This window comes from Oryzias latipes, chromosome 4 (genome assembly GCF_002234675.1).
Source record: "Oryzias latipes chromosome 4, ASM223467v1".
Lineage (NCBI taxonomy): Eukaryota > Metazoa > Chordata > Actinopteri > Beloniformes > Adrianichthyidae > Oryzias > Oryzias latipes.
Window position 1 is genome coordinate 25,438,678 of NC_019862.2, and position 24,835 is coordinate 25,463,512.

The 24,835-nt window shown below is 38.0% G+C and overlaps 1 protein-coding gene across 1 annotated transcript in view; it reads right to left on the bottom strand.

Annotated features, from left to right (window-relative positions):
• LOC105353990 (inactive N-acetylated-alpha-linked acidic dipeptidase-like protein 2) overlaps nt 1-23,814 on the bottom strand; it is an 80,553-nt gene extending 56,739 nt beyond the window's left edge. Inside the window, exons 1-3 of the mRNA XM_020702830.2 lie at nt 23,644-23,814; nt 22,954-23,116; nt 19,814-19,975 (exon numbers count right to left, since the gene is read on the bottom strand). Of these exons, the coding sequence (XP_020558489.1) occupies nt 19,814-19,975; nt 22,954-23,116; nt 23,644-23,812 (494 nt within the window). The 5' untranslated portion in view covers nt 23,813-23,814. The remainder of the gene's footprint in view (nt 1-19,813; nt 19,976-22,953; nt 23,117-23,643) is intronic.
• Nucleotides 23,815-24,835: the final 1,021 nt, after the last annotated feature.

The following is a 24,835-nucleotide window of genomic DNA, read 5'->3' on the forward strand; positions in this document are numbered from 1 at the left end:
GGTGTTTCCCTCCTTAATGCCCTACTGTCAATTTTTTCCTATTTTTTTTAACATCTATTGATGTTTTTCTTTGTGGGGACATACATTTTTGGAGGTACAGTTTTCTGCATTAATTGATTTGAGCCGACACTCATACTTTGACGATGATTGTATATTTCTTGCCAAAAACCATCTCAGTGAAAGATTTATTTCCTAAACAGTTTTTATTCAAATGGAATGACTGTTTGATGTCATTTGCTCTTACTTGGAAAGGAATTTTATGCGATTAGGGAAACGCTTTCTAATAAAATGTGGATTTAAAGTATATTAAAGTATTAATTTGTCACTTTTTCTGTGATGAGATTCAAAAGTAGGGTTTGGGCCAATAGCAAAATCAGTGAGAAAGATTCCATAATTTTGGCAGAAACTGAAATTCCCACAAATTGAATAGTCTTGGCTTACTCCACGACAACAACAGTAATCCAGAGCTAAAAGTAAATGAAGTTAAAAGAAATAAATTCTGGCCCCATGCTCAACAACTGCAATAGTATATGTATTGCTGGACTACCCGAAAATAAATATCTGTTAAGGGCAACTGTATCATTTTTAAACCTTTTTTCTCTTGGCTGGCAGCATCTTTCATCGATACTTACCTATTGTTTTGTTTTTTACAGTATTGTGTCAAGTGTATTTTTATCCATCCTAACCCAAGAATCTATGCCTGGTGAGCTAGATCCTGGCCTCTACTGATTCTGTTCGCAGAAGTCGCCCCAGTGCAGCCATGATCAATCCCTCTGTGCTTCCTGTCAGTCCTGACATTTCCAACTATTAGTTGCTTTTCCTGAAATCAGCCATTCAGTGTCTGCCTGTAGGAAATACCATGCTTTTACCTGCTATTTTCATGTCTTGTCATTTTTTTGCCTCTTTTTAACCTACCTGTCCACCACCTACCCCCACTCCCCATTTCTGCCATTCTCCTTTATTCCGCCTGAACTTGAGGAAAAATAAATAAAATCAGACAAAGTAAATACAAAAAGAGCGGTTCCAATAACAAAGAGGAGAGATAAAAACTGTCTAAGGTAATACTACACTCAGACTCTCATACTGTTTGGCGAGCTGCTGGACAGAACAAAAAGAGACAAGTGCCAGAAGTAACGTATTCAAAACAAGTACACACACAGCAGACACGTGAAATGGGTTGTTTTTTCAAATCTAGAAAGGAAACCGACCAGAAAACAAGTCCAGTAAACTTTCAATACAATATCAGATATCATTTTTTTTACTAATAAAATCAGTGACCGTAGAAGAATCCTGATAAAGAACTTGTGGAAACATAATTCTGGACTTTGTCTTTTACCATTCTGACCCAAAGTTTTGAATGGACTCATTATTAGACATACACCTACGACTATAAAGTGGACTTCAGCATTTCCTGTGCATTCCTTCCAATTAGAAGAGTGAGATTTTTACCCACCCAAACAGATCTCACCCAACAAAGATTTTCTGTCACAGTTCTACAGATCTGGATTTATGATCTTTAAAGTTCACCGGAGAAAGACAGAAAAAGAAATCACTCTTTGCTGTGAACAACAGATTTTTTTTTGTTATCTTTTTCTACCAAAATATATTGTTGTGCCCGCTCACCATGACTGGCATCTACACCACATTAGGTCTGTGTGGAGCCGGTGTGGATCAACATTGGATTTTTGATGCATCATTTTTTTCATGATGAGTGTTTATTCACAATATAAATCGATGAATACATTTACAAGTTGATAAAGTTTATTATTTTTACCAAATTAGCTGTCATGCCCCTTCTGTTATGCGGCTTTCTAAACCAAAAAACCTCCCCTCTCTCTTTTTACAGACTTTTTTCCCTGAGGTTTTCTGTGTTTTTAACATTTCACCCCATTTTCATTGCCTCTGTCTTTTGACATAATGCAACAGCAAACTAAGAGCAAACTACGGAAGGTTGTAGCAGTGAACTTTTAAGCAATTTTTGGTCTTTTGTTCACGTTACCCACATTTCAGAGTTGAAGTTATTTATAGTCAATGCCCATTTATTGTCTATCCCTCTGCAATTACAGCAAAAATATCCATTTTCTGATTTATTTTTCCATCAGCTGCTTAAGTAAAAGAGGCGTATCTCAGTTTTCAAAGTCACAGAAGTCTGTCTGTGAAGAACTTTTGATGCTTTATTGCAAAACCTTCAATAGCTGTGATGAAACATGCTGTCATGAGGACAACTTCAGGAAGGGCACACCAAGAGGGCTGTTTTTTCCTGCAACAAAGTTCTTTAATTACTAACCTAAGAGATCTATAATTAACTCCACCTCACAGTTAATCCCAAATCAAAACTTTCCAGAGTTCAAACAAAAGACAAAGCTCATCTTGGGGAAACATTGCAATGAAAAAAAAAAAAACTGGAGAAAGAAGCTTAAAAAAAAATTAAGGCGTTTAGTATTTACGCTTCGGTCAAAGGAAATTTATTAGACTTTAGTATCTCCTGCTTTCAGGAGCTGTGTTTTTTTTTAGATGTCAAGAAAACTGCTGGAGTCAGACATTCAACATCCACTGTGAAGCTTTTTGTTTGTCTATTGGGCAGCAAAGGTATTCTGAAATCCTTCATGGCTTTCACCCTTTTTTTTGTTGTTACACATACCCATCTGTGACCCACAATGCACTGCTTGGCAGTGGTGCAGGTAAAGCAAATGTAAATGTCAAATATAAATGTTTACTGCACCCATAAACAAAAAAGTCTATGTGCAAATTCTTTTTACAGTTTGACGCTATTGTGTTGGTCTCTCTTGTTTCTGTTAAATTGGTTGTGTATGCTCCAGTCCACGGCCAGAATCTGAGGAAAAATTGAATCCCGAAAAAGTTTGAAAATATGTGGTGGGTAAATATAGTATGGAGAATAGATGTAAAAGTCAGGGAACCAGTGGATATGAACTCTTTTTTTCCAAATTGGTAGGAATTGTTTTTAGGCAATACGACCATCTTATGAGCAGCGGTTGGAAATACCCAATTTTCCTACTACATGTGTTCGTATATTTGGTCTGATACAGTGTAGGAAATAAGTATTTGATCCCTTCCCTCCGCCGGGAGGCTTAAAAACGGTTTCTGATGAGTCTTCCAACCCACAAAACATACAGCCAAGGTAACCATGGATTGGCTGAAGAAGAAGCATATAATGGTCATGGGCTGGCCAAGCCAGTCCACTTGGGAAAACCTACAAAATCAGCACGGGCTCAAATACGTATTTCAGTTTCCATTATATGGAGCTGATAGTGATGCCCCTACAGACCTGACTTATGCCATGGGGAAATTATTACCACTTAAACCACATTTGCTTAATTAAATACAGTGATCAATTACTAAAGTATAAGTAGAGCTTGATTTATTGCTTTAAAAGGAGTGGGAAAAGGCAAGCTTATATAATCCCACCCCTACTGAGTTCATTCATTTGATAGTTTTACAGTGTTTTAAATCCGGTTCTGATCAGATAGATTCTCTTCAAGTAACAAAATCCAGTGCCTAGTAATGATTGATTATCTTCAGAAAACATTCATTCATCATCTCAGTAAACAGTAACCAATGTGTAATAATCATTGTTTATTATTAGAACACATGATCACATTAAAGCATTAATTATTGCTACACATGGCAGACCAAGTGAAAGAAATCAATAGCTTATTGATTGTAATTAAAACCTTTCAGTAATCATTTTTGCACATTACAATGTAATACTCAGTGGTTGTAATTAAAAGAGCTTCAATTATTTTACCACACTCAAGTTCACACATGTATTTGGAATTATTCAAACACCTGTTGATCCTTAAATCCTCTTATCTTCATATCCTTAAATCAGAGTTTTTTTTATACATTTTCTTGAATATTTGGATTATTGAACATTGTTTGAGCTCATTACTGAACCCGTTCCAAAGTTTAGTGCCACACACCGATGCACTGAAACTTTTCTTTGTGGTTCTTATCAATTTGATCTTGAAGTTCCTACATCCCCTCAGTTTGTAGCCTCCTTCATTTTCTAAGAACTATTTTTGGATATTGAATGGTAACGATTTCCAACTGGCTCTGTATAAAAGTTGTGCGGTGTAAAAATCCACAAGGTCATACAGTTTTAAAAGTCTAGATTGATAAATAAATTGCTTGTATGATCCAGAAATCTGGCTTTATGTACAATTCTGATGGCTTGTTTTTGAAGTAAAAAGAGAGGATGTAGTGAGCCCCTCTAATTATTCCCCAAAATTTCTATACAGTAGGTGAAATATGGTAATATGAAGGAGTAGTACAATAAATATCTACTGTTGTATCCTAATATATGTTTAGATTTATTTACGATTGAAATACTTTTTGAGACTTTAGTTTGTATGTGTCTGATGTGTGGCTTCCAACTTAGTTTGTCATCGATAAAAACCCCTAAGAATTTTATTTCTGTAACACTTTTGATTAAGACATTATTTACTTCAATTGAGAGCTCTTTATTTGCGTTGTAGTTTCCAAAAAACATCACTTTGGTTTTATCTAGGTTCAAAGATAATTTGTTGTAATCCATCCATGATTTTATTTTGTTTAAATCTGTGTTTATTTTTGACCCAAGTTAGCGCTAGTCCTCTTATCCCATACACTTTCAGTTTGTCAGGTAGGGTGTCATGATTGAGAGTGTCAAATGTTTTTTTTAAGTCAATGAAAATTCCAGCTGCACATTTCTTTTCGTCCAGAGCGTTTGTGATTTCCTCCACAGCTTCAATGATAGCCAATGATGTTGATCTGTTTTCTCTAGGTTTTCATTTATGTTATATTTATCTATGATAAATATTATATTATAAATAAAACTAATTTATAATTGAATTTTTGTTTTTATATTTGAGAATTGTGGAAGAAGAGAAATAGTTTGTATTCTATAGTTTGTAAATTGGTGTTTGTCTCCCCTCTTATAGACAGGAATCACTTTTGCCATTTTCATTTGGTTTGGGAATCTCCTAGTTTGTAATGATGTTACATATGTACGTTAGAGGCTTAGAGATACTATTGATGACCTTTTTCACCACTGTCACATCTATATCCTCACAATTACTCTTGAATTTATTTACAATTGACATCAGCTGATTTTTGTTCACATCAGAGAGAAAGATTGAGTGTGGGATCCTTTCGATGGGTGGATTATTGTCTTTGCCGGTTTTGCATTTTGGAATTTCAGCTGCCAACTCTGGACCCACGTTTGCAAAATAGTTAGTTTGCTGCTACATTGATGTTATAGCTTTGACCCTTCTCATCTGTAAAGTAATCTGGATATGTTCGCTTTTTTGTCCCATTTTTAATGATGTTAATTAATATTTCCCAAACTCGCTTTACGTCGTTTTTATTTTCATTCAGTAGATTATTAAAGTACACTTTTTTTATTGTGCCATGTTATTTCAGTTAATTTATTTTTATATGACTTGTACAGTATTTTTGTCCAGTTTCTCTTGTGCTATGTTTTTAATAATTTTTATAGAGGTTGTTTTTCTTTTTACAAGCATTTGTAGATATAATGATAAGAACAAAGACTTCCTACATTTCAAAAAGACTCCATGCTTTTCTCCACCTGCAAGGATAGGCTGGGATCTTTAAGACAATGCCACACTTTAAATGTATCAGCAATGTTAGCTGTTCCATTTTTATAGTCTGAAAAAAAAAAAACATTTATTCTTTATAAAATGGGACCAAATTAATATGAAAACTTTCTTAATTAATTAATTAAGTCTACAGTGATGTTTTATCACCTATCTTTTAAAATGCTGTTGTATTTAAAAAGAAAATTGACTCCTCAAAAGAAAATTGAAACTTAAAAGTTTTTTTAAAAAGTCAGTGGATTTTTCGTTGTATCATTTATTAAAAAATACAATCATACTAAAGAAAATGTTATTTATAGTTATATCATTTTTCTGTTGTCTTTCTTGCAGATCTTTACAGTAAAAAGCACACCTTCTGAAAATGTGTGCATATCTTGTGTTTACAAAAGAAAACCTCAGGTTTGAGGAAGTTGATAGTAAATTATTCATTCTGATAGATGTGCCTTACAATAACCTTAAGAGCAGCCTTTTAGATTTGAAAAATGACTGACTGATGCTCTTGACAGGTCATTTTAGGAGGATGAACAGACCCTTTTTGTCTTTTTATTGCACCTGAAACATTTATTCTGGGCTAAATGTAAACTTCCTTTCGTGACACCCAAACTGAAAATAAAAGAAGAGAATAAGAAATTCCCATTTAGCTAGAAATTTATAATATGCTTACTGTTTCCTTGAACATTAAACATCCAGTTAATTAAGCAATGCACCATTTACTCTAGTAATGACCATCCCTTGTTCTTAGACAAAATAAGTCTAAGGTCATGCTGGCTAAAACAGTTGCAGCAGGTGGTGCTTGAGTGTTCGGTGACATGCTTTGATGGGTTTCTCTATGTTTTTTGCATGTTCCGTGCACACTCTGTCTAAGGGACAACATCTACAGCCGACACTATCTTCTCAAAATCAGATTACCCTTCGTGGTTTCCTATCAAAGCAAAAGGGACGGGCAGGCACGTTGGGGTCAGTTGGCTGACGCGGAGGTACAGGGCTGGCGCATCAACCAGGCTATCAATGCAGCCACCAAAACCACCGCTTCCCAGCTTGCTCCTCTCAAACACTGTATCTTTCACAAACAAGATGGATGAACTGAGACAACAAAGCGTGACAAACAACTACACTAAGGATGTGTGTGTGTTCTGCTAATCACAAAACCCCTTTCCGGTTTCAGCTATTGATTTAGCACCCTACACAGCACAGCGCCGTCACCGAACAGCTAATTTGGGTTAGAGAAAAGGAGGCGGGCTCTTTGTATACATGAGCAACAGCTGGTGTACCAGGACAGTGACTATAGACAGTCAATGTTCACATGACATGCAGTAAATGACTGTTAAAAGCAGGCTTATCCATGTCCCAAGAACGTTTACTGCAACCATGGCTGTGACTGTTTATATTCCACCAGACTATCAAAGTTCTGTATGCTGGCTCCAAGCTGCTCCAGGACTGCTTTGAGAGAACAAATTGAGGGATGTTTGAACACAAAGACCTGGAGCCGCTCACAGGCAACTATTGTTATGCTGCATAGATATAGTCAAAGAGGACAAAGGCATCCAGGTCTACCCCCAACCAAAAGTTTTGGATGACTCAGGAGGTTAAACAACTTCCGAGGAGGAGGAGCACTGCCTACAAGTCCAGAAATAAGGACCTCTAAAGTGCAGCTAGTACTAACCCAAAAAGGGGCATCAGAATGGACAAAACCACCTTGACAGCAATGACAACTGACAGGTGTGGCAGAGAGTCCAGGACCTCACCAACTACAGGACCAACCGTAGAGCTGCTGAACATGACATTACACTGGGCGAAGATTTGACGTCACCACACCACGGGAACCCCAGGTTATCCACATAGCCCACAGCATCACAGGCCTTGTCCTGGAAGAGTGTGAGGTGAGACACAACTTGCAGGCAGTCAATGCAAGGAAGTCAGTCAGACCTGACGTTATCCTGGGACGAGTGCTGAGGAACTGTGCGGAAGAGCTGACTGCAGTCTTCACAAAGATCTTCAACCAATCCCTGGCATAGTCAACAGTCTAACCCTGCCTGAAGTCCTCCACCATAGTTCCCCTGCACAAGAAGTCTCACACCACCAGTATCAACAGTAGCAGCAGCATTGTATGCTACACTCTCACATCTGGAGCTGTGGGGGAGCTATGTGAGGATGAGCAATATCATCAGTCACTCAGACCAGGGCCAGCAGGATCACCACAGGGGAATATTGAATATTTCACAATAAGAATAACTCTAGTAGTGGCCTGTATAAAGCAAACTGATCTGCAGAGTGACATTTAAGATTAAGATTTATACAATTGTGCATTTAACGTCTTTTTTTGTTTGTTGACATGTTTAAATGAGTGACTCCCTATGCAAACCCCCCCCCCCCCCCCCCCCCAGCAAGATCCATCGTGATATCCCACAATCCTCATGCCTAAATTTGACATTGAATGTAAACTATGGATTATTGTTAAGCTGCACTCTTTGCTAAAATTAGCTTTATTGTGATTGTTCCATTTAGGACTTTTCTCTTGAAGTTTAGGGGACGATCTAGCTATATTTTATTTTAGTCCACATCCTAAGACATCATTGGAATTAGTTTATGATTGGGTCAAACATTGCATTCCATGGAAAAATCTTAGTAACTCTCCAAATAACTCATGTTGTTACCTTCCGATTTACAAAACGCAGCACGCATAAAACACAAAGACCTGCAGCCTGCGTTGGCATACCTCCCTGAAGCTCAGAAACTGAATTTATTACCCCAACATAATTAGCAGGAGAGATAAGCATTAGATGGACCAAACTGCCAGCAGTGAAAAACCATTTTCTAGGGATTTAAACTTAATCCAATCTCTCTCAAAGTTACTTTCCCATCTTCCATGTCTTTGAAGTGTAAATTGAAAAAGAATCGGTAGCATAAAGTTTCTTTGGTGACAAAAAGAAAAAGGAAAAAAAAAACGTCTGTCATGTTTCATATTGACGCTCCTATTCAGAGGGGGAAAAGAAGGCTTGAAACAAAGCAAAAGTGGAAGCAAAACAAGCTCCATTCTCTTCTCCAAAGCACAAAAACATCAAATGTTTTTCACCACATATGTTTCTCTTCATGCAAAAGTTATGACATCTTAACCTAGAAAATGCATGCAACCAAACAAGTGATTCCTCCAGTAGAACTACTTAAAAATATCCGCTTTACTAACACAATCTTCCCTTTCATCATTGGTTAAAGGTATTTCTACAGCTCCTTTCATTTGCTTCTTTGACTTTGTCACCTGTCTCAAATTTGATTCCCTCCCTCAGAGAGGTTACAAAGCCAGGCAGCTGTGCTGTGTACGTCTGCGAGTAAAAATAAGCAACCCGTTAAAGGCAGAGTCACTCAAGAAAATAAATCTGAACCCAATAAAACTGCTGTTGAGAAAATCATTATTGTTATTGTGGGGCGGTCGTGGTGCAGAGGTTGAGCGGTCAGAGTAGAATCGGAGAATTACACGTTTGGTGTCGCGCCCTGTCCGCCCATATGTCGAAGTGTCTTTGGGCAATACTCTAAACCTCACATTGCCTCTGATGGTTACAGGCTGGTGCCAGTGTTCGGCAGCAGAGCCACCATCAGTGTGTGTGTGAATGGGTGAATTAGATTGTGACTCTAAAGTGCTTTGGGACTTCAATTCAATTCAGTTCAATTTTATTTATATAGCCCAAAATCACAACAACAGTCGTCTCAATGGGCTTCCTACCGTACTTCGTTCCTTCTGAGAAGGAAGTAAAGTGCTATCAGTATACACCATTTACCATTGTATAAACTGTTCTAGTAAAATATTTACAATATTTCTATTAATCCTGTTATCAATTCTAATGTGCGGTCCACATTTGTCCCAACAAAACAAGAGCAATAACTAAACTCAAAGAAACTCTTTCTCTTAACCTCTAACTTATGCTAATGTTTATTGGTGCTGATGAAGAACTATTTCCGTCATGAAAAGGTAAAACTGTGTGAAGAGGACTAATCCAACCTTTGTACAAAAAATACAAAACTTCAAAAATGCAAAAAGTATAATACAAACTCAGCTTTTAATGTAATCTTGAAAAGCGCAGTACTCTTTATTTGAGCAGTTGTCATGCCTTATTTCTTAGTTGACACTTCTACAAGTAGAGCGACGACTTCCAGTGAAAAGTCAATGTAAGTGCAAGTATATACTTATTTCGGGCTTCCACGTTCAAAACCCTTTGCGTTCATGCATTGCTATGCAAGTTTTTAATACTATATTGGGGGTCTTTGTACAAAACACGCAGTCATTGAACACATTGAAAGTTAAACAAGTTGAACTTTGATCAATCAGGTACTCAGACTTGGTAGTGACATATGCATGGTGTCCCTTTTAATTCAAGGAACTGTCAATCGTTGATCATGGAGGGGAAACTAATAATAGTTCTTTGTGCCCCAAAGGAATTCAATGACACCAAGCTTTCATATATCGCATTAGAGCTGTGACAGTAAAAGCCGGGTGCAAGATTCACAAGATTTGCACTGCTTCGACAAGTTTAGTACATTGAGGGGTAAAAAAAACAACAACAAAACCCTAATTTATAAGACAATACCTCAAACATTCTAAAATTATTACCTTGTAGAAGCGATTGAACAAAAGTACACTTTTAAAAACATCCAGAATCCAAAATGAGCTTCCTGTTTGCTGGACTTTTACATTTTAAATGTCTTTCAAAACTTGTTACCAGTTTTCCCCAGAAAGGGAGGGGGGCCGTAGCGGTAGGGCGGTCAACCCATGATCGTAAGTTTACAGGTTCGACTCCCGCCTTTCACCATCAAAGTGTCCTTGGGAAAGACACTGAACCCCACCTTGCCTCTGGTGGTAGGTGGGGGCCAGTCTTTGGCAGCAGAGCCGCCAGTGTGTGAATGTGTGTGTGAATGTATGTGTGACTGGGTGAATGGGTCTGTAATTGTAAAGCGCTTTTGGCCTTGTTGAAAAGTACGATATAAGTATACGCCATTTACCAAATGCTTGTCTGCAATTTTTTTTTAAAAACGATAGATACATCAAAGTCATAGATCAGGTGAGATGAGAGGAAGTGCAAATGTGGATCACACAAGCTGTTTTACACCCAGGCTTGTTCGCTCTGCTTTTCAGTCTCTGAATGTTTGGCCCTTTTAATGCTGCCTGAGTCAGCAGAAAAGATGAAAGCTGCAGTTTGATGATACAGTACAGTTAAGGGGGAATCCCTGCAGACTTTTCAGCTGTCTTCTTTGTAACTCAATCATTCATTTTTTACCAGAAAACATCAACAGCAAAATAGCCTTATTAGTTTTTGTCATTTTTGCACATTTCACAGTTTAAAATGAATCATTTCACAGGATATGAATCTTTTCCTTTGAATTTAATTGAAATGAAAATTGAAAGTACAAACATGTTTACAACACATTAACTGAATCTGTTTTAGATCTTTTTGTTTAGTTTTCGTTGTTTTTTTTATTTTCTTTTTTCAAATAGAAAAGTGGCATTCACAACATGTTGGCAAAATAATGTTAGTCACTTATTGATTTAGTTCCATCTCTAAGTTGTCAATATGTTTTGTTTTTTTATATAGTTTTTGTTGTTGTTTTTAGCTTAAATTATAAGTAGCTTCAATAGACAAAAAAAATCACAGGAAGCAAATTTAGCTAAAAACTTAAAGTCCCACTCCGATCATCTTTTGATCTATTGTAAAAACGTTCTAAGTGATCTTTTAATTACAATTATGTCGTTTTTAGGCCAAAGCAATCAAACAAAAACAAAAAAACTGTGTTGTCTTGTGGGACATAGTTTCTGCAGAGCAGCCAGAGTTTATTCACTTCTGGGTTATGGGCGGGACTGTTGCTGTGGAAGTGGAAGTGAGTGTTCATTTCCCATGATCCCTTTAATTACATGATCTCCCCTTGGTTTTACAGCCCCTCACACCCCAACATTATTGGTCCAACCAAAATGGCAAGCCATATTGGAGCTACCCAGCCATACAGTTTTGGACCAGATTCCAGCTCAGACGAGGAAAACAAAAATTTCATGGATCTATTTTTCTACAAGTGGATGCATCCTAGTGAAGCAGTGCAAAAAGTTGGAGACTTGGAGATTACAAAATGCTTTTTCAATTGGTATTTTTTCCATCTGGTCCGGATTCAAAACGATTAGATCAAATTCTAAGAAACGCTGTTTTAATCTTAATTCTTTTTTATATGGATACACATAAACACACACAGAAACATTTATTTGTAGCATTAAAAAAAAATGCTACAAATACATGTTTCTTCTCAGGCACAAGTCACCTTCTGAAAAGCCACCAACTTGTATCTGAGTTGCATCACAAGAACAAGATCTGCCTATATTTTATCCGCAAAACAAAACAAATATATATAAACTCTGTGAGGTCATTGTGTTGTCTCCCCAACTTGGCAGTTACAGGGGTAACTGGTCTTTATTTCCCTTAACGTGTCTGTGGTAAAAATAGAAGAGACATAAACATTGAGCTACCTTTAACTTCATTACAGGAAGGTTTATTCTTCTTCCTGCATGCCCAACTACTCTATACCATTGTGATGATCGCCCTCTAGCGGGCGGCCGTGAAATAGCACAATAGGCAAGGCAAGGCAAGGCAAGTTTATTTGTATAGCACAATTCATACACAAAGTAATTCAAGGTGCTTCACAAAAACAGAAAAATGCATTAAAATCACAATACATCATAGAAATAATCAACATAAAATTTACTTTAAAAGAAAAGAAAAAAAAATTTGAAAACTGATTTAAAAATAAAGGAAGGAAAGGAAAGAAAAGTGCAGATAGGACCTTTCAGTCATATACACGGCTAAACAGAAATGTTTTAAGTCTAGATTTGAACATGAGCACAGAAGAGGCCTGTCTTACGACTTCAGGGAGGCTGTTCCAGATTTTAGCTGCAGAATATTGAAACGCTGATTCCCCTTGTTTAGTTCTGACTCTGGGAATCAACAGGAGGCCGGCCCCTGAGGTCCTCAGAGTACGAGATGGTTCATATGGCACTAACATGTCAGAGATGTACTTTGGTGCTCGGCTATGGAGAGACTTGTACACAAGCAGAGCTGCTTTGAAGTCTATTCTTTGAGGTACAGGGAGCCAGTGCAGAGACCTGAGCACAGGACTAATGTGATCATACTTCCTGGTTCTGGTCAGGACTCGAGCAGCAGCATTCTGGATGTACTGAAGCTGTTTTACAGCTGGTTTGGAGAGGCCGGTGAGCAGGCCGTTACAGTAGTCTAACCTGCTGGAGACAAATGCATGAATAAGTATCTCCAGGTCTGGCTTTGACACTATGTTTTTGATTTTGGCAATGTTTTTCAGATGGTAAAATGCCGCTGATGTTACTGACTTGATATGGCTGTTAAAGTTCAGTTCAGAGTCCATGATTACCCCTAGATTTCTGACTTGATTTGAGGGTTTAAGAGACAGAGAATGAAGGTAGCTGCTGAGACTTTCTCTTTGTTTCTGTGGGCCAAAAATAATAACTTCGGTCTTGTTTGAGTTTAGCTGGAGAAAGTTGTTCTGCATCCACGCACTGATCTGTTGGAGGCAGTGGCTGAGTGAATCCACCGGCCCATATTCACCTGTTGTCAGTGACACATAGATCTGAGTATCATCTGCATAGTTGTGATAAGATATGTTATTACTGCGTATTAACTGCCCTAGTGGCAGCATGTAGAGGTTGAACAGAAGGGGTCCCAGGATCGATCCCTGGGGCACACCACAAGTCAAGGCCATGTAGTCTGAGACACAACTCCCAATTTCAACAAAATATTTCCTGTCTTCTAGATAAGACTTGAGCCAACTTAGGGCAGATCCAGAGATGCCAACCCAGTCTTGGAGTCTGTGCAAAAGGATCCCATGATCAACAGTATCAAAGGCAGCACTCAGGTCTAGCAAGATTAAGACAGTGACTTTGCCATCATCAGTGTTCAGGCGGATGTCGTTGGTTACCTTGATAAGAGCAGTTTCTGTGCTATGATGGGGTCTAAAACCTGACTGGAAAACATCAAATGAATTGTTTAATAAGAGAAAATCAGTGAGCTGTTGGTAGACAACTTTTTCAAGGACTTTTCCTAAAAATGGCAGATTAGAGATAGGTCTGTAATTATTCAGTACAGTGGGATCAAGACCGTTTTTCTTCAGGAGAGGTTTAATGACTGCAGTTTTTAAGGCCTCTGGAAATATTCCAGATTGAAGAGACATGTTAACTATTTGAGTAATTGATGGCAACACACTGTTCAGGACAGACTTTAGAAATCTAGTGGGTAACACATCAAGGCAGCATGTAGACGAGCTCAGACGGGTGATGGTCTCTTGGACAGTTTGGTCAGTGACAGGTACAAAGTGAGTCAGCTTAGAGTGAGTAGGTGGCCGTTCGATAGTTATATGTGTTGTGGAGTTGATGGCTTTTTTAATGCCCTGAACCTTGTCATTAAAAAATACAGCAAACTCATTACATTTAGGTGTGCAAACCAGTTCTATTGGGTTCTGGGTTGGAGGGTTAGTTAATCTGTTTACTGTTGTGAACAGGACACGAGAGTTGTTGCTGCAACTTCCAATGATTTCAGAGAAGTACCTTTCCCTTGTTCTGCATAAGATCTGGTTGTAAGCGTACAACTCCCCCTTATACATTTCATAATGAACCTGGAGTTTTGACTTGCGCCACTTTCGCTCAGCTCTGCGGCACTGTTGTTTCTGTGCCCTGACTAGATCATCGTTCCTCCAGGGAGCTTTCTGTCTATGTTTTCTCAATTTAACCTTCATAGGGGCAATGGCATCCAGAACATTCAAGATGCTAGAAGTAACAGAATTCAGCATTTCATCAACATTGGCACCAGAGGCGTTTTCAGGGTTTATCATTTCTACAAACTGTGCCCTAGTGCTCTCATTTATTTGTCTCCTTTGGACAACTGCAGGGCCAGGCGGTGGTTTGGGAGTAACAGACAGGTCAAATAATACACAGAAATGATCAGAGAGGGCGACATCAACCACACTGACATTGTAAATATTAACCCCCTTTGTGATGAGCAGGTCCAGAGTGTGCCCTCTGCTGTGGGTGGGGCAACTTACATGCTGAATTAGATCAAAGGTTTCAAGGACAGCATTGAGCTCTTTTGCATTTCTGTCATTGACATTATCAACATGAACATTAAAATCACCTGTAATGACTAGACCATCAAAGTCTGTGCACACAACTGAGAGCATTTCAGTGAAATCATCAATGAAACTTTGGCTGTGCTGAGGAGGTTTGTACATGACTATGCAGAGTAAGGGAGGAGTTTGTTTTAACTCAATCTTAAAGGACACATACTTAAATGATGAAAACACACCAAATGATAGGGTTGCAATATTATCTCTAAACAGTGCAGAAACGCCTCCACCCTTTTTATTTTCTCGTATTTCCGATACATGTTTGTAGTTGGGGGGAGTTGATTCGACTAGAACTATGTTTCCTGTGTTTTTGTCAAGCCATGTTTCAGTTAAAAACATAAAATCAAGATTAAAAGAAGAGATAAGATTATTGATTAAAAATGATTTTTTGCATAAAGATCTGACATTGAGTGCAGCAAGTTTGAGATTAGTTTCCCTGGGACTGGTCGAAACCTTCTTGCTGGGGATATGAACTAGATTTCTTTGATTGGACAGTCTAACTGCCCTTTTTTGCATTCTACGTGGTGCAACTACAGGTATAGCACCAGAAGGAAGCTGTTCATCACAGGGCCCCAGTTTGACATAACCTTTCCTAGGACACTGGGGGCCCGTTTCATCCTAGCTCTGGGGGATAGCACGTCTAGAGGCGCGCAGGGGAGGTCGAGTTGAGGGTAGTTTGGGTGTTGGACCAGGAGGAGCGGGAGCTGGACGGGATTTGGGTGAACGATGGAGGGGGCGTGTTGGAGGGGCTTTGGATGAAGGACGTGTTGGAGGGACTTTGGGTGAAGGATAAGGAGGGAGTGCTGGAGGGGTAGGAGAGCTCCTGTGTGGTGTGAGGCTCACAGGTGTTAGGGGAGCCATCTTAATTCCTGACTTAATGAGGCTATCAAAATGGCTAGGTAGGGCCATGGGTGAAAGTGGGGGGGACGAAAAGGAAAGTGAGTCTTCACTGGGAGTAGATGTAGCAGGGGGCGCCCACAGCTGGTCAGACGGTGGTATTTCTGGGGCCAAATCTGGTGGTTGTTGTTGTGGTTCTGCGGTTGGGTCCTTAGCTGGCGGTGGTTGTTGTGATGCTGGTGCAGCTGAGTCCTTAGATGGAGGTGGTTGTGGTACTGGTGCTGCCGGATCCAAGTCTTTGACCGGTGGTGGTGGTGGAGGTAGTTGTTGTTGCCGTTGTGCTGTGGTTCCTGGGACACTGGCTCGGTCCTTCCTTACTGCCTTTTCAGGGCCTTGGCCTCTATGCCCCAGAGCGTGGAGGAGGTTCTTTACTAACTCTCTTGCTCCACCTCTGTTCAGGTGTGGGCCTCTTCCCATGAATAGGTCCTTTCGTTTCCATAATGTATTGAAGTTCTCAATGTAATAGAATCCTCTGGAAGCACACTCTCTGGAGAGCCAATTGTTCAGCTGAAACAGACGGCTGAACTTGAGTGACACCCCAACGATGTTAGGAAGAGGTCCACTGATGAAGGCTTCAACCTCTACTTTGTCAATCTCTTCAAATAACTTGATGAAGTCTTTTTTCAAATGTTCAGATTGTTCTTTTTTGATATCGACAGCACCTACATGGATGATTATTCGTTTGACTCCTTGGTACAAGACTTTAGATAAGAGTCCTGTAATCACTGGAACGGTAGAACTTGGGCAACATAAAGTTTGCATTCTTCTGTGGCTGACTCCACTGATAGCGCCATCTCCAAGCAGCAGCGTATCTCTGACCTTGACGTTTGGCACAGATTTTCTTTCTGCCTGTGCTTTGTTTCCAACATTATAACTCCTATTCTGTGGTCCAATTTCACTTTGTTCTTTAACATCACATTGTGTTAGGGGTAAAAATCTGTTTGTGAGCTTTATTTCAGATGTTCTGTCATCTTTACGCTTTGGCTTAACACAGAGTTACTCCGCACAAAGTTTCGGAAAGGACACAACATCACTCAGGTCTATGTCACTGTTATTCTTTTCATTTGTAGTAAGAGTGGGCTTCTTACCACCCGATGTTACTGGAAGGGTCTTGTGAAGTCCATTTTCAGTTTCCAAAGTAAATATCCGTGTTTGTAGCTCTTTTATTTCTTCTTGGTAGATCCGACAGCATTCACAGTGGGAGTTTGTTTTTTCTTCCTCTTCCGGACATGTCGCTGGCTTGTCAGACGTAAAAATATTGATTTGTATAGGTGGAAGTCACAAAAAAGGACCAGTCTGATATTCCAGGAGTTGTGGATGAAGTAAAATAATTAAAAATGATTAATTAAATGATTAAAAAGCAAATAAAGCAGGAAGCGGCAGGAGCAGGGGAAAAAGCGTCTGCACTCTTTTGCAGGGGGAGGAGTACTGGTGGAGTACAATGGTAACTGAGCTTGCACTGAAATTTGTACTTAAACGAAAATTATCAGGGTTAACCCTTGTGCTATCTTAGATGACCCCACCCTTGCATTGACATGTTCTCCCTACCATGACAAAGGTGGATAAAGGTGGAGAGATTTCATGCAATCCATGGACACCTGTGAGGTTCACAAATCATTGAAGAAAAAAGGTTCAGCGCACTGTCTAGTGGGTCTAGATGACCCAACTCCCAATGGTAAAGTGCCTAGGAAAGCACAAGGGTCATGAAAATATATACAACACAAAGACTATGACAAAATAAAATAGTGATGTCTTTTTTTGTTTTTATTTCTGACCCACTACAATTGCATACCCAGTACAGTGTCTCAGATACACTGTCCCATCAAAAATGGGTGAGACTTTAAAAAGAGGTGAGAGCATTTTTTTATAACTTCACTCTCATTGAGTATATTATTTACATACAAAGCCAACTCTATAGCATAAAACCTGTGTGTAGTAATTGTGTTCGCAACTAACATACTGCACAAAGTTTGCAAACTTTCCCAGATGTTCTCAGAGAATTTGCTAGTTCAGTGTTTTCCATGAGCTAAATCCGAGAACATTTCAGTCTTTCTGTTTTTGACAGCAACATATTGTCTTTAACATTTGCTCCGTCTTAACAAGACAAATGCATTCCAGATGGAGAAGCAGTCTCATCTTGAATTTTATCAGGGAGATCACTGTTGCTGAACATTATCTGAAGCATCTGTAGAAATGGAAAATGGACTGCAGTTTGTCCACTGGAGTCTACAGTATATTGTACTGAATTTTCTTAAGAGTACACTTCTTTGAAATGTTTTTCTGCACTTTGCAGAGCATCACTCTTCACAACGAACAAAGACGCTAGTTTTCATGACTGCGTCTACCAATTCAGCAAAAAGAGTTCGGCTAACAGGATGATCCTGCTCTTGTAAAACCATGGAAACAGTCTTTTCTAAGAGGTTTGGTGTGTGAGCAAATCTGCAGCCAACCACCAGTTATGTTTACCAAGGTCATCTGTCATCTGATTCGTTATGGTTTCCACATCTCAGTCTAAACATGAAACGTGTTAAATTAATTTTCAAAGATATTTCTGATCTAAAAGAACAGAGACACTGGCAAAAGAGTGACAGGGGAGAAGTAGCTGATACAAAAGATAGTACTCCAAAGGTGCTCTTTTTATCACAGACAGTACAAAGTTTGCACTTCCGAGTCATTTTTATGCTTTCAAGATTCAAAATATGCTTTTATCCATGTAAAAAACACTTTCTGTGACTGCCTGTTAGATGCAAATACAAAACATTAGCTATGACTCTAACTCTACTGTAAAGTCTTTGTGCTTCAGTTAAGATAAAGTTTCAATAGCAAATCAGGAAAGAAAAACATTACAACACATTTTTTTTTAAATCTAAAAGCTAAAAGCTAAATCCTCAAGGCCGTTACAATAGTCCCTCATTTATTACAAGAGTTATGTTCAAAATTTCATTTTTGGTTACAACCAAAAATGAAAAAAAGCATGTTGTATTGACTAAAACAAAGAGAGTTTAAATAACTTTCTCAGTTTAACACTGAGCATGGTGTTTTGTGTTTAGCACTAGAAGTTCAAATCCCAGCAGGGACCTACCCCTCTGTTTGGTTTTTACATGTTCTCTTCATGCATGCGTGGGTTTTCATTCCTCCTGCAGTCCAAAGACATGTTTCACAGGTTAATCGAATTTGTTCCCATGATGTAAATGTGAGCGTGTGGTTGTCTGCATCTGTGTGGCCCAATTTGGCGAGATGTGGCAAGAATGGCTGGTACAGGCTCCAGCAGCCCTGTGACCCTGAAATAATTAAGCATGTTCGAGATATGGATGAAATTTCAAATTAAAGCAAAATTATATTTTTTTTTCTGAAGGTTGGCAGTTTAGTCTTACAGTACAGGTGTGGCACTTTAGCCATGAGGAAGCCCATATGGAGATCCGAAAGTGCCATTAATAAAATCACAAAATGGAAGTTTTTTGGGTTTTTTGCCTTTTATATTAGTTTTAGAAAATAATGGGGGGAATTTGAAAGATGCTTTCAGATTTTCTATGCCAGTTAAAATGCTGTATGCTAATAGGATTTTATTGAATAAAAAAAAACATTCAGATATCTTTTATCGCAACTATTAAAGCCTGTTTGTTGCGGTTCTCCCTGACATTTTACTAAGCTTATAGACATGTTTGATCTCATATTTGGATAAATTGTGTTTCTATGCAATTCATAATTAATGACGGCAGATTGCAACCATTCAATACAAATGTAGTCATGCAAAAATTACTTCTTTTTTTCAAATTAAAGGACATATTAAATGAAAAGGAAAATGGAACAGAAAAATAAAAGCTTTAAAGATGCTTTTTAAAGGTTTCGTTTAAATATTAATACGAATACATTTTTAATAAAAATAGCTTTAAAATGCATAATTGGATTTTAAATTTTAGGCAGTAAAATAACCCCAACTCTTATTCAGAAGTCCAAAGATTAAGGCTCAATTTTAGCATTTTTATGGATTTTATTTGCGGAACTAAAGACTACACACTTAAAGTAAAGCACCTTTGGGATATTTGGCCAGAAAAATCTCTGTAACTTTTAGTCTTTGACTGTTTGTCTATTTTCTTATAATCATGAAGTGCTTTGTGTTTTACCTCTGAAGTGAATTTATCTTGTCAGCTTTGATGCCTTCCAGCAGCTCTTTGAGCAGGCCGGAGCTTTCAGGGGCAGGAAGACGAGGTTTGACGGAAGATGTGTGGGTGAACCAGCCAACAAGGAAGCCCAGAACTAAAAGCACCAATCCTGCCAGCAGGTATCTGTGGACAAAAGCAGAGGAAGGTCACAGTGTACCCCGCTGTTTTGGTAAAAGGAGGGAAGTCGGTGCAAAAGTGAAAGGATGTTTTTCATGGGATGATGAAGAAAAGATGCTAAAATGCATTAGGGAGTCTGTAACTTGACAGCATTAAAAGCAACCTCAAAAAGTGTCAAGAAAGGACTCAAACAAGCCATTTTCAATTTAAAATAAAATACTTTTTTCTTTGAAGTACTTTTTATTCTGCCCTCTACAAATAAAAAGTACTTTAAAGAAGAAAAAATAAGACACATAGCTAATATGCTTAAGAAAAAACTAAACAGAAAAAGAAAATAAAGGAAAGCCTTAATAATAATGTATATGTATCATTTTAACCTCTGTCCTGTCTTTGCATTTGTGTGGGTTTTTTGTTATTTAATGTGTGTAAGTGTTCCACCGTGTCCTTGCTTCAAATCAAATGTATTCTTATTTTATTGTAAAGCAAATGATCTCAACAATGGAATTAACCTACAGCCATCTGAAGGCGAGGCGGTTATTCTACAATGAAGACAGTCCCAACCAAGCATGTCAAACTGCATTTTTTTTTTTAAACATTTCTTTTTATAGCTAAAGACCTACTTCAATGAAAATTGTTCAGATGTTCTTGTAGTATTTTTCTCATGGTGGAGGACATATTTAAAATCTGAGCTGGCATCTGGCTCCTAACCGTATATATAGATAGCCCCAATATTGCTCGGAACTTAAAGCTTGGGGTTGTTAGAGGCTGTAAGATAAATATTGATGGTTGAACCTTTTTAGATTAGTTTTCTCCGTTTTTGATATTTAGGTTATTCATCTCAACCTTTTCTTTGCTGTGTTTCAGGGTTTTTGTTTTGACACTTTTTTTTAGATTTAATTTATAAATGATTTTATATTTGTTGGGCCAAAAGCTTAAAAAAAAAAAAAAAAAAAAGATTAGAAGGAAAAATATGTTTTTGCTTTCTTAATTAGCGCTGATTTTACTTTAATTTGAACAACATACTGTCCACCTTTGCCTAAATAATTTAAAGCTTTAATTCACAGAAAAAAGGTTGTTTATAAGCTCACACCATTGAGAGAATATCATGGTTAGTTGCTGTATTTGAGTTTTTTCCCTTGTCAGTTTAATGACTAGATAAATTACTTTTTCTACTACATTTTAAGTAACGTTTTCTTTTAGTTCAGATTTATATTTTTGGCTTAGCTATTATCTACAAGTCCATGTTTCTTGACTTTGTGTCATTTATCACCACAATTCCTCACACAGATTTTGTAAAAAAAAAAAAAAAAAAAGTCAAAAATAAAGAGAACCATCCGTTTATCTATGGTTTTTGTAAACAATTTGTAATGTCTCTATTTTAGATATCAGATCTGCCAGTCAGTGTAATTTAAGAACATTATATCAGACTTTTAAAGTAGAATTTGAATCTCTTCTTTGATTTATATCATATTTTATATCATATTATTTTACTGTATTTTCTGATTTCTTTGTGTTTCATTGTTTTTATCTCCACCATTGGACCTAAAAACATTGTGATAGTTCATATAAGTACAGTGTAATAGTAGATCCACTTTTGACAGTGAGGTTTTTCTCAGCAGTTCTCCTCTGGGTAAAAAGATTCTTCTTAGAGTTTGAATTATTTTTATCTTCCAACAGTTTTACAACCAAGCCGAGCTTTTCAGAGAATCTGTGCTCTGTTGGCAATTATCAAAAGTCTTCTGCCGGAGATTAATCGTTTTTCTGAAGCCAAGCATTTGGCTTTCCTGTAGCTCTGTCCGTCTATTCAGTGAGCAGCAACTCTCCACAGTTGGGTTGAGGATAGTCAGAGTTCTCAGAGGACCTCCAAATGCCAATTGTGGCTGAACGCGTGTCAGAAAATGATTACACAAGGCCTTTTCTGGGTTTTTCAAGGACCATTGATACAGAGCAAAAAAAGTATACCAGACTTTCACTACTGTGGAAAACCTTGGAGAATCAAAAGTCAGAAATGACACATGCACGGGTAAGGAAAAAATAAGAGAAAGTTGAAAAAAGAACTTTAAAAAAAAAAGCTAATGCTCACCACCAACGCCATTGTGTTGAATCTAGACTCTAGACTCTGAATCTAGACCCGAAAAAAACCATGGGCTTTTTGCAGTGGTCCACCCAGAACACTGTCTAAAATCCCATTGAAAAATAAGTAGAGATCAGTGTGACTTTAAGCAGACCTTCCAATCTAAAAGAATTTGAAAAAAAAAAACAAAAAGGGAGAAACTATCAAAGGAAACAACAATAAAACTGGTCAGAAATTATAAGTGTTTGATGGCTGTATATAGTCAACAATCTAGGCTTATTTATTTAAAAATAGGGTAAGGTATGAATAATTATGAACATGCCACCTATTGTTTTTTTCTTTTTGGTCCATGATTTATTACATCGTCTTATAACCATTTGTGAGATACCTGTGTCCTTTTCAATCAGGAAGAAACATGCTGGTTGAATAAGGGTAACTCTAGGTCAGAATTTTCCACAGAGTGATTGTAGGCTTGACTGTGTGCAGTAGAAAAGCATTTGTGAAAAGAAAAAAGAAAGCAAATAATAAAAATTGTGAGCTAAGTCACATTGCAGAGCCCCTAAAGGGACATAGAAGTAAAAAATAAATTAGTACTGATTTCTCGTGAGCACGGGAAAATATGTGGTGCTCACGAGAAAGAAACTCATGCCAGTTGATCCTGTCTGATTCACCGGTTTCACCAGTTTAGGTGCATTCATGTCATAAAGGTGATACCAGACATGCAAAGCTACAAGGTAAAATTAAACTGAGTAAGCTCATCAAATAGACTCTGGTGCACACATTTTAGTGTTTAACTTTCATGTTCCTTTAGGTTAAGAGCTCTGTTCATTGACCACCTATTTGAATTTTTGTTCCCCCATTTCTACATGTGTTCTATGCTCTATGCCATGTTTTCCATGTTACAAAGTACCTGAAAGTGAAGCACTGCAGCTGTCTTGGTTCTTTGTGGTACGGAGCCCTGGTGAAGCGGGAATTGTAGTTGGGATCTTCCTGAAGTCTTTCAAAGCGTCCATGTGGGGAAACTGATGGCTGGACGGACTCCATCACCTCAGGATCAGGGCCACGGTCTGAAACTGGTTACAGTATTGATGAGTTAATGATGAGTTAAAGACAAATTTGTGACATTAAAATAAAAAGATATAAAGTAAGGGACATAAAAGATTTTTAAAAAGGTCTTTAGGGCAGGGGTGGCCCTCCTCCTGGTTTTCCAGAAATCCTGCCTCATCTGCTGCTGATTACCTGGATCAGTTGTGCTTGGCCAATAAGGAGCTTTAATGGAAGGTTGGTTGGAAAACACTGGCCATTGAGGCCTGGACTCCCACAACCCTGATTTAGGGGCTCCGTTCAAAGAGACCCTCTAAGAGCTCTTAAAAAAAGAAAAATCTTCTAACTTATATCTCAAAGGCAGAGCTTTAATGCATGAAGAGAGTTAAAAACATTATGGGGACACATATTAAAAAAAAGCAGAGAAAATGCAAAAACCCAACAAGAAAAACACAAAACAAAGGGTTGCTTACCAAGAAAACATGCCTACTTTGGACTTTTAAAGATGCTAAAATTGCATTGTAGTTTTATTTTTTTACACAAACTAACATCTAACCTGATCGTGGGCATTCCACATGCTGCATCTGCATGTGGTCCATGCTTGGCCCTGGATCCTGCATCCCATCCTTGTCCAGATTCCAGGCAGGGTCCAAAGCCTCAGGGCAGTGTAGAGCCTCACTATCAAGTGCTCCCCCCTGCACATCACATACTTTGCTGTATGCCATGCTTAGACCTGGGGAAACATGTAGATGCCTATCACATTTCATGTGTTAAATAATCTTTAGATCCGTGTTTGTTTTAGCAAGAGGAATTTTAATTACAGCAACATTTTCATGTCTTGTAATGAAAGGAAAAACAAAAGGAGTAAAATTAAAACTGACTTGACCAGATGAACATGGAGCAGGAGCTAAAAAGTGGGGAGACTAATAATAATGCAATCTACAAATTAGCTTTTGGATTTGAAAATGCATTTCCAACTAAATCGATTTAAAGACAATGTCATTTTAATCTGCTCTTCTTTCCATTTAACTTGGAAGTTACTTATTTCCATTGTCGTGATTTCAAAACAGCTCCAACAGCAGAATCTTTTACAGTTCACTATTCCTCATGTTTTTTAGGTTACAAAATTCAAATTATATGGGCAATTTGTCAGTTGTCTCATCCAGGGACGGTCCTACACAAACAGGATTGTTATCACCTTCCTCCACTGCTGTTTGATTCGTCAATTATAAACAATTATCCTTGAATGTCACATGGTGCATTTTTTCATTTGGTTTTTCATAAACTTAAAATTAATTACTCAGTCAGACTTTAACACAATGGCAGCTAATTGAAGTTTGTTGTTTTGTTAGTAGGACCTCAGGGTTCATGTTTCTTTCCGCAACATGTGCTGTGTCAATCAGTTCAACCATCATAGCGGTTATTAGGCTTCAGTTTGGTCTGTTTTATTATATTGGGGAGATTTTTGAAATTCTCTATGACTGATAGAAAAATGTCCAATTTAACGCTTTGACTGGAACAGTTTTTAGCAGAGAAAATATTAGTTACGCTCTCATCCATCCATCCAGTTGCCTCAGGGCAAATGCAGGATATGGCAAGGACAGGTTGCTGATCCTTCCCAGGGTACATTGTTCTATATACCTGTACTTATGTGAATCAGGTGTAGTCTTATTTAAAGTCTACTTTTTTACATGTGGAGGGCATGCATGGGTCACAACCCAGTTAGTGAAAGATTCTATGAAAACATA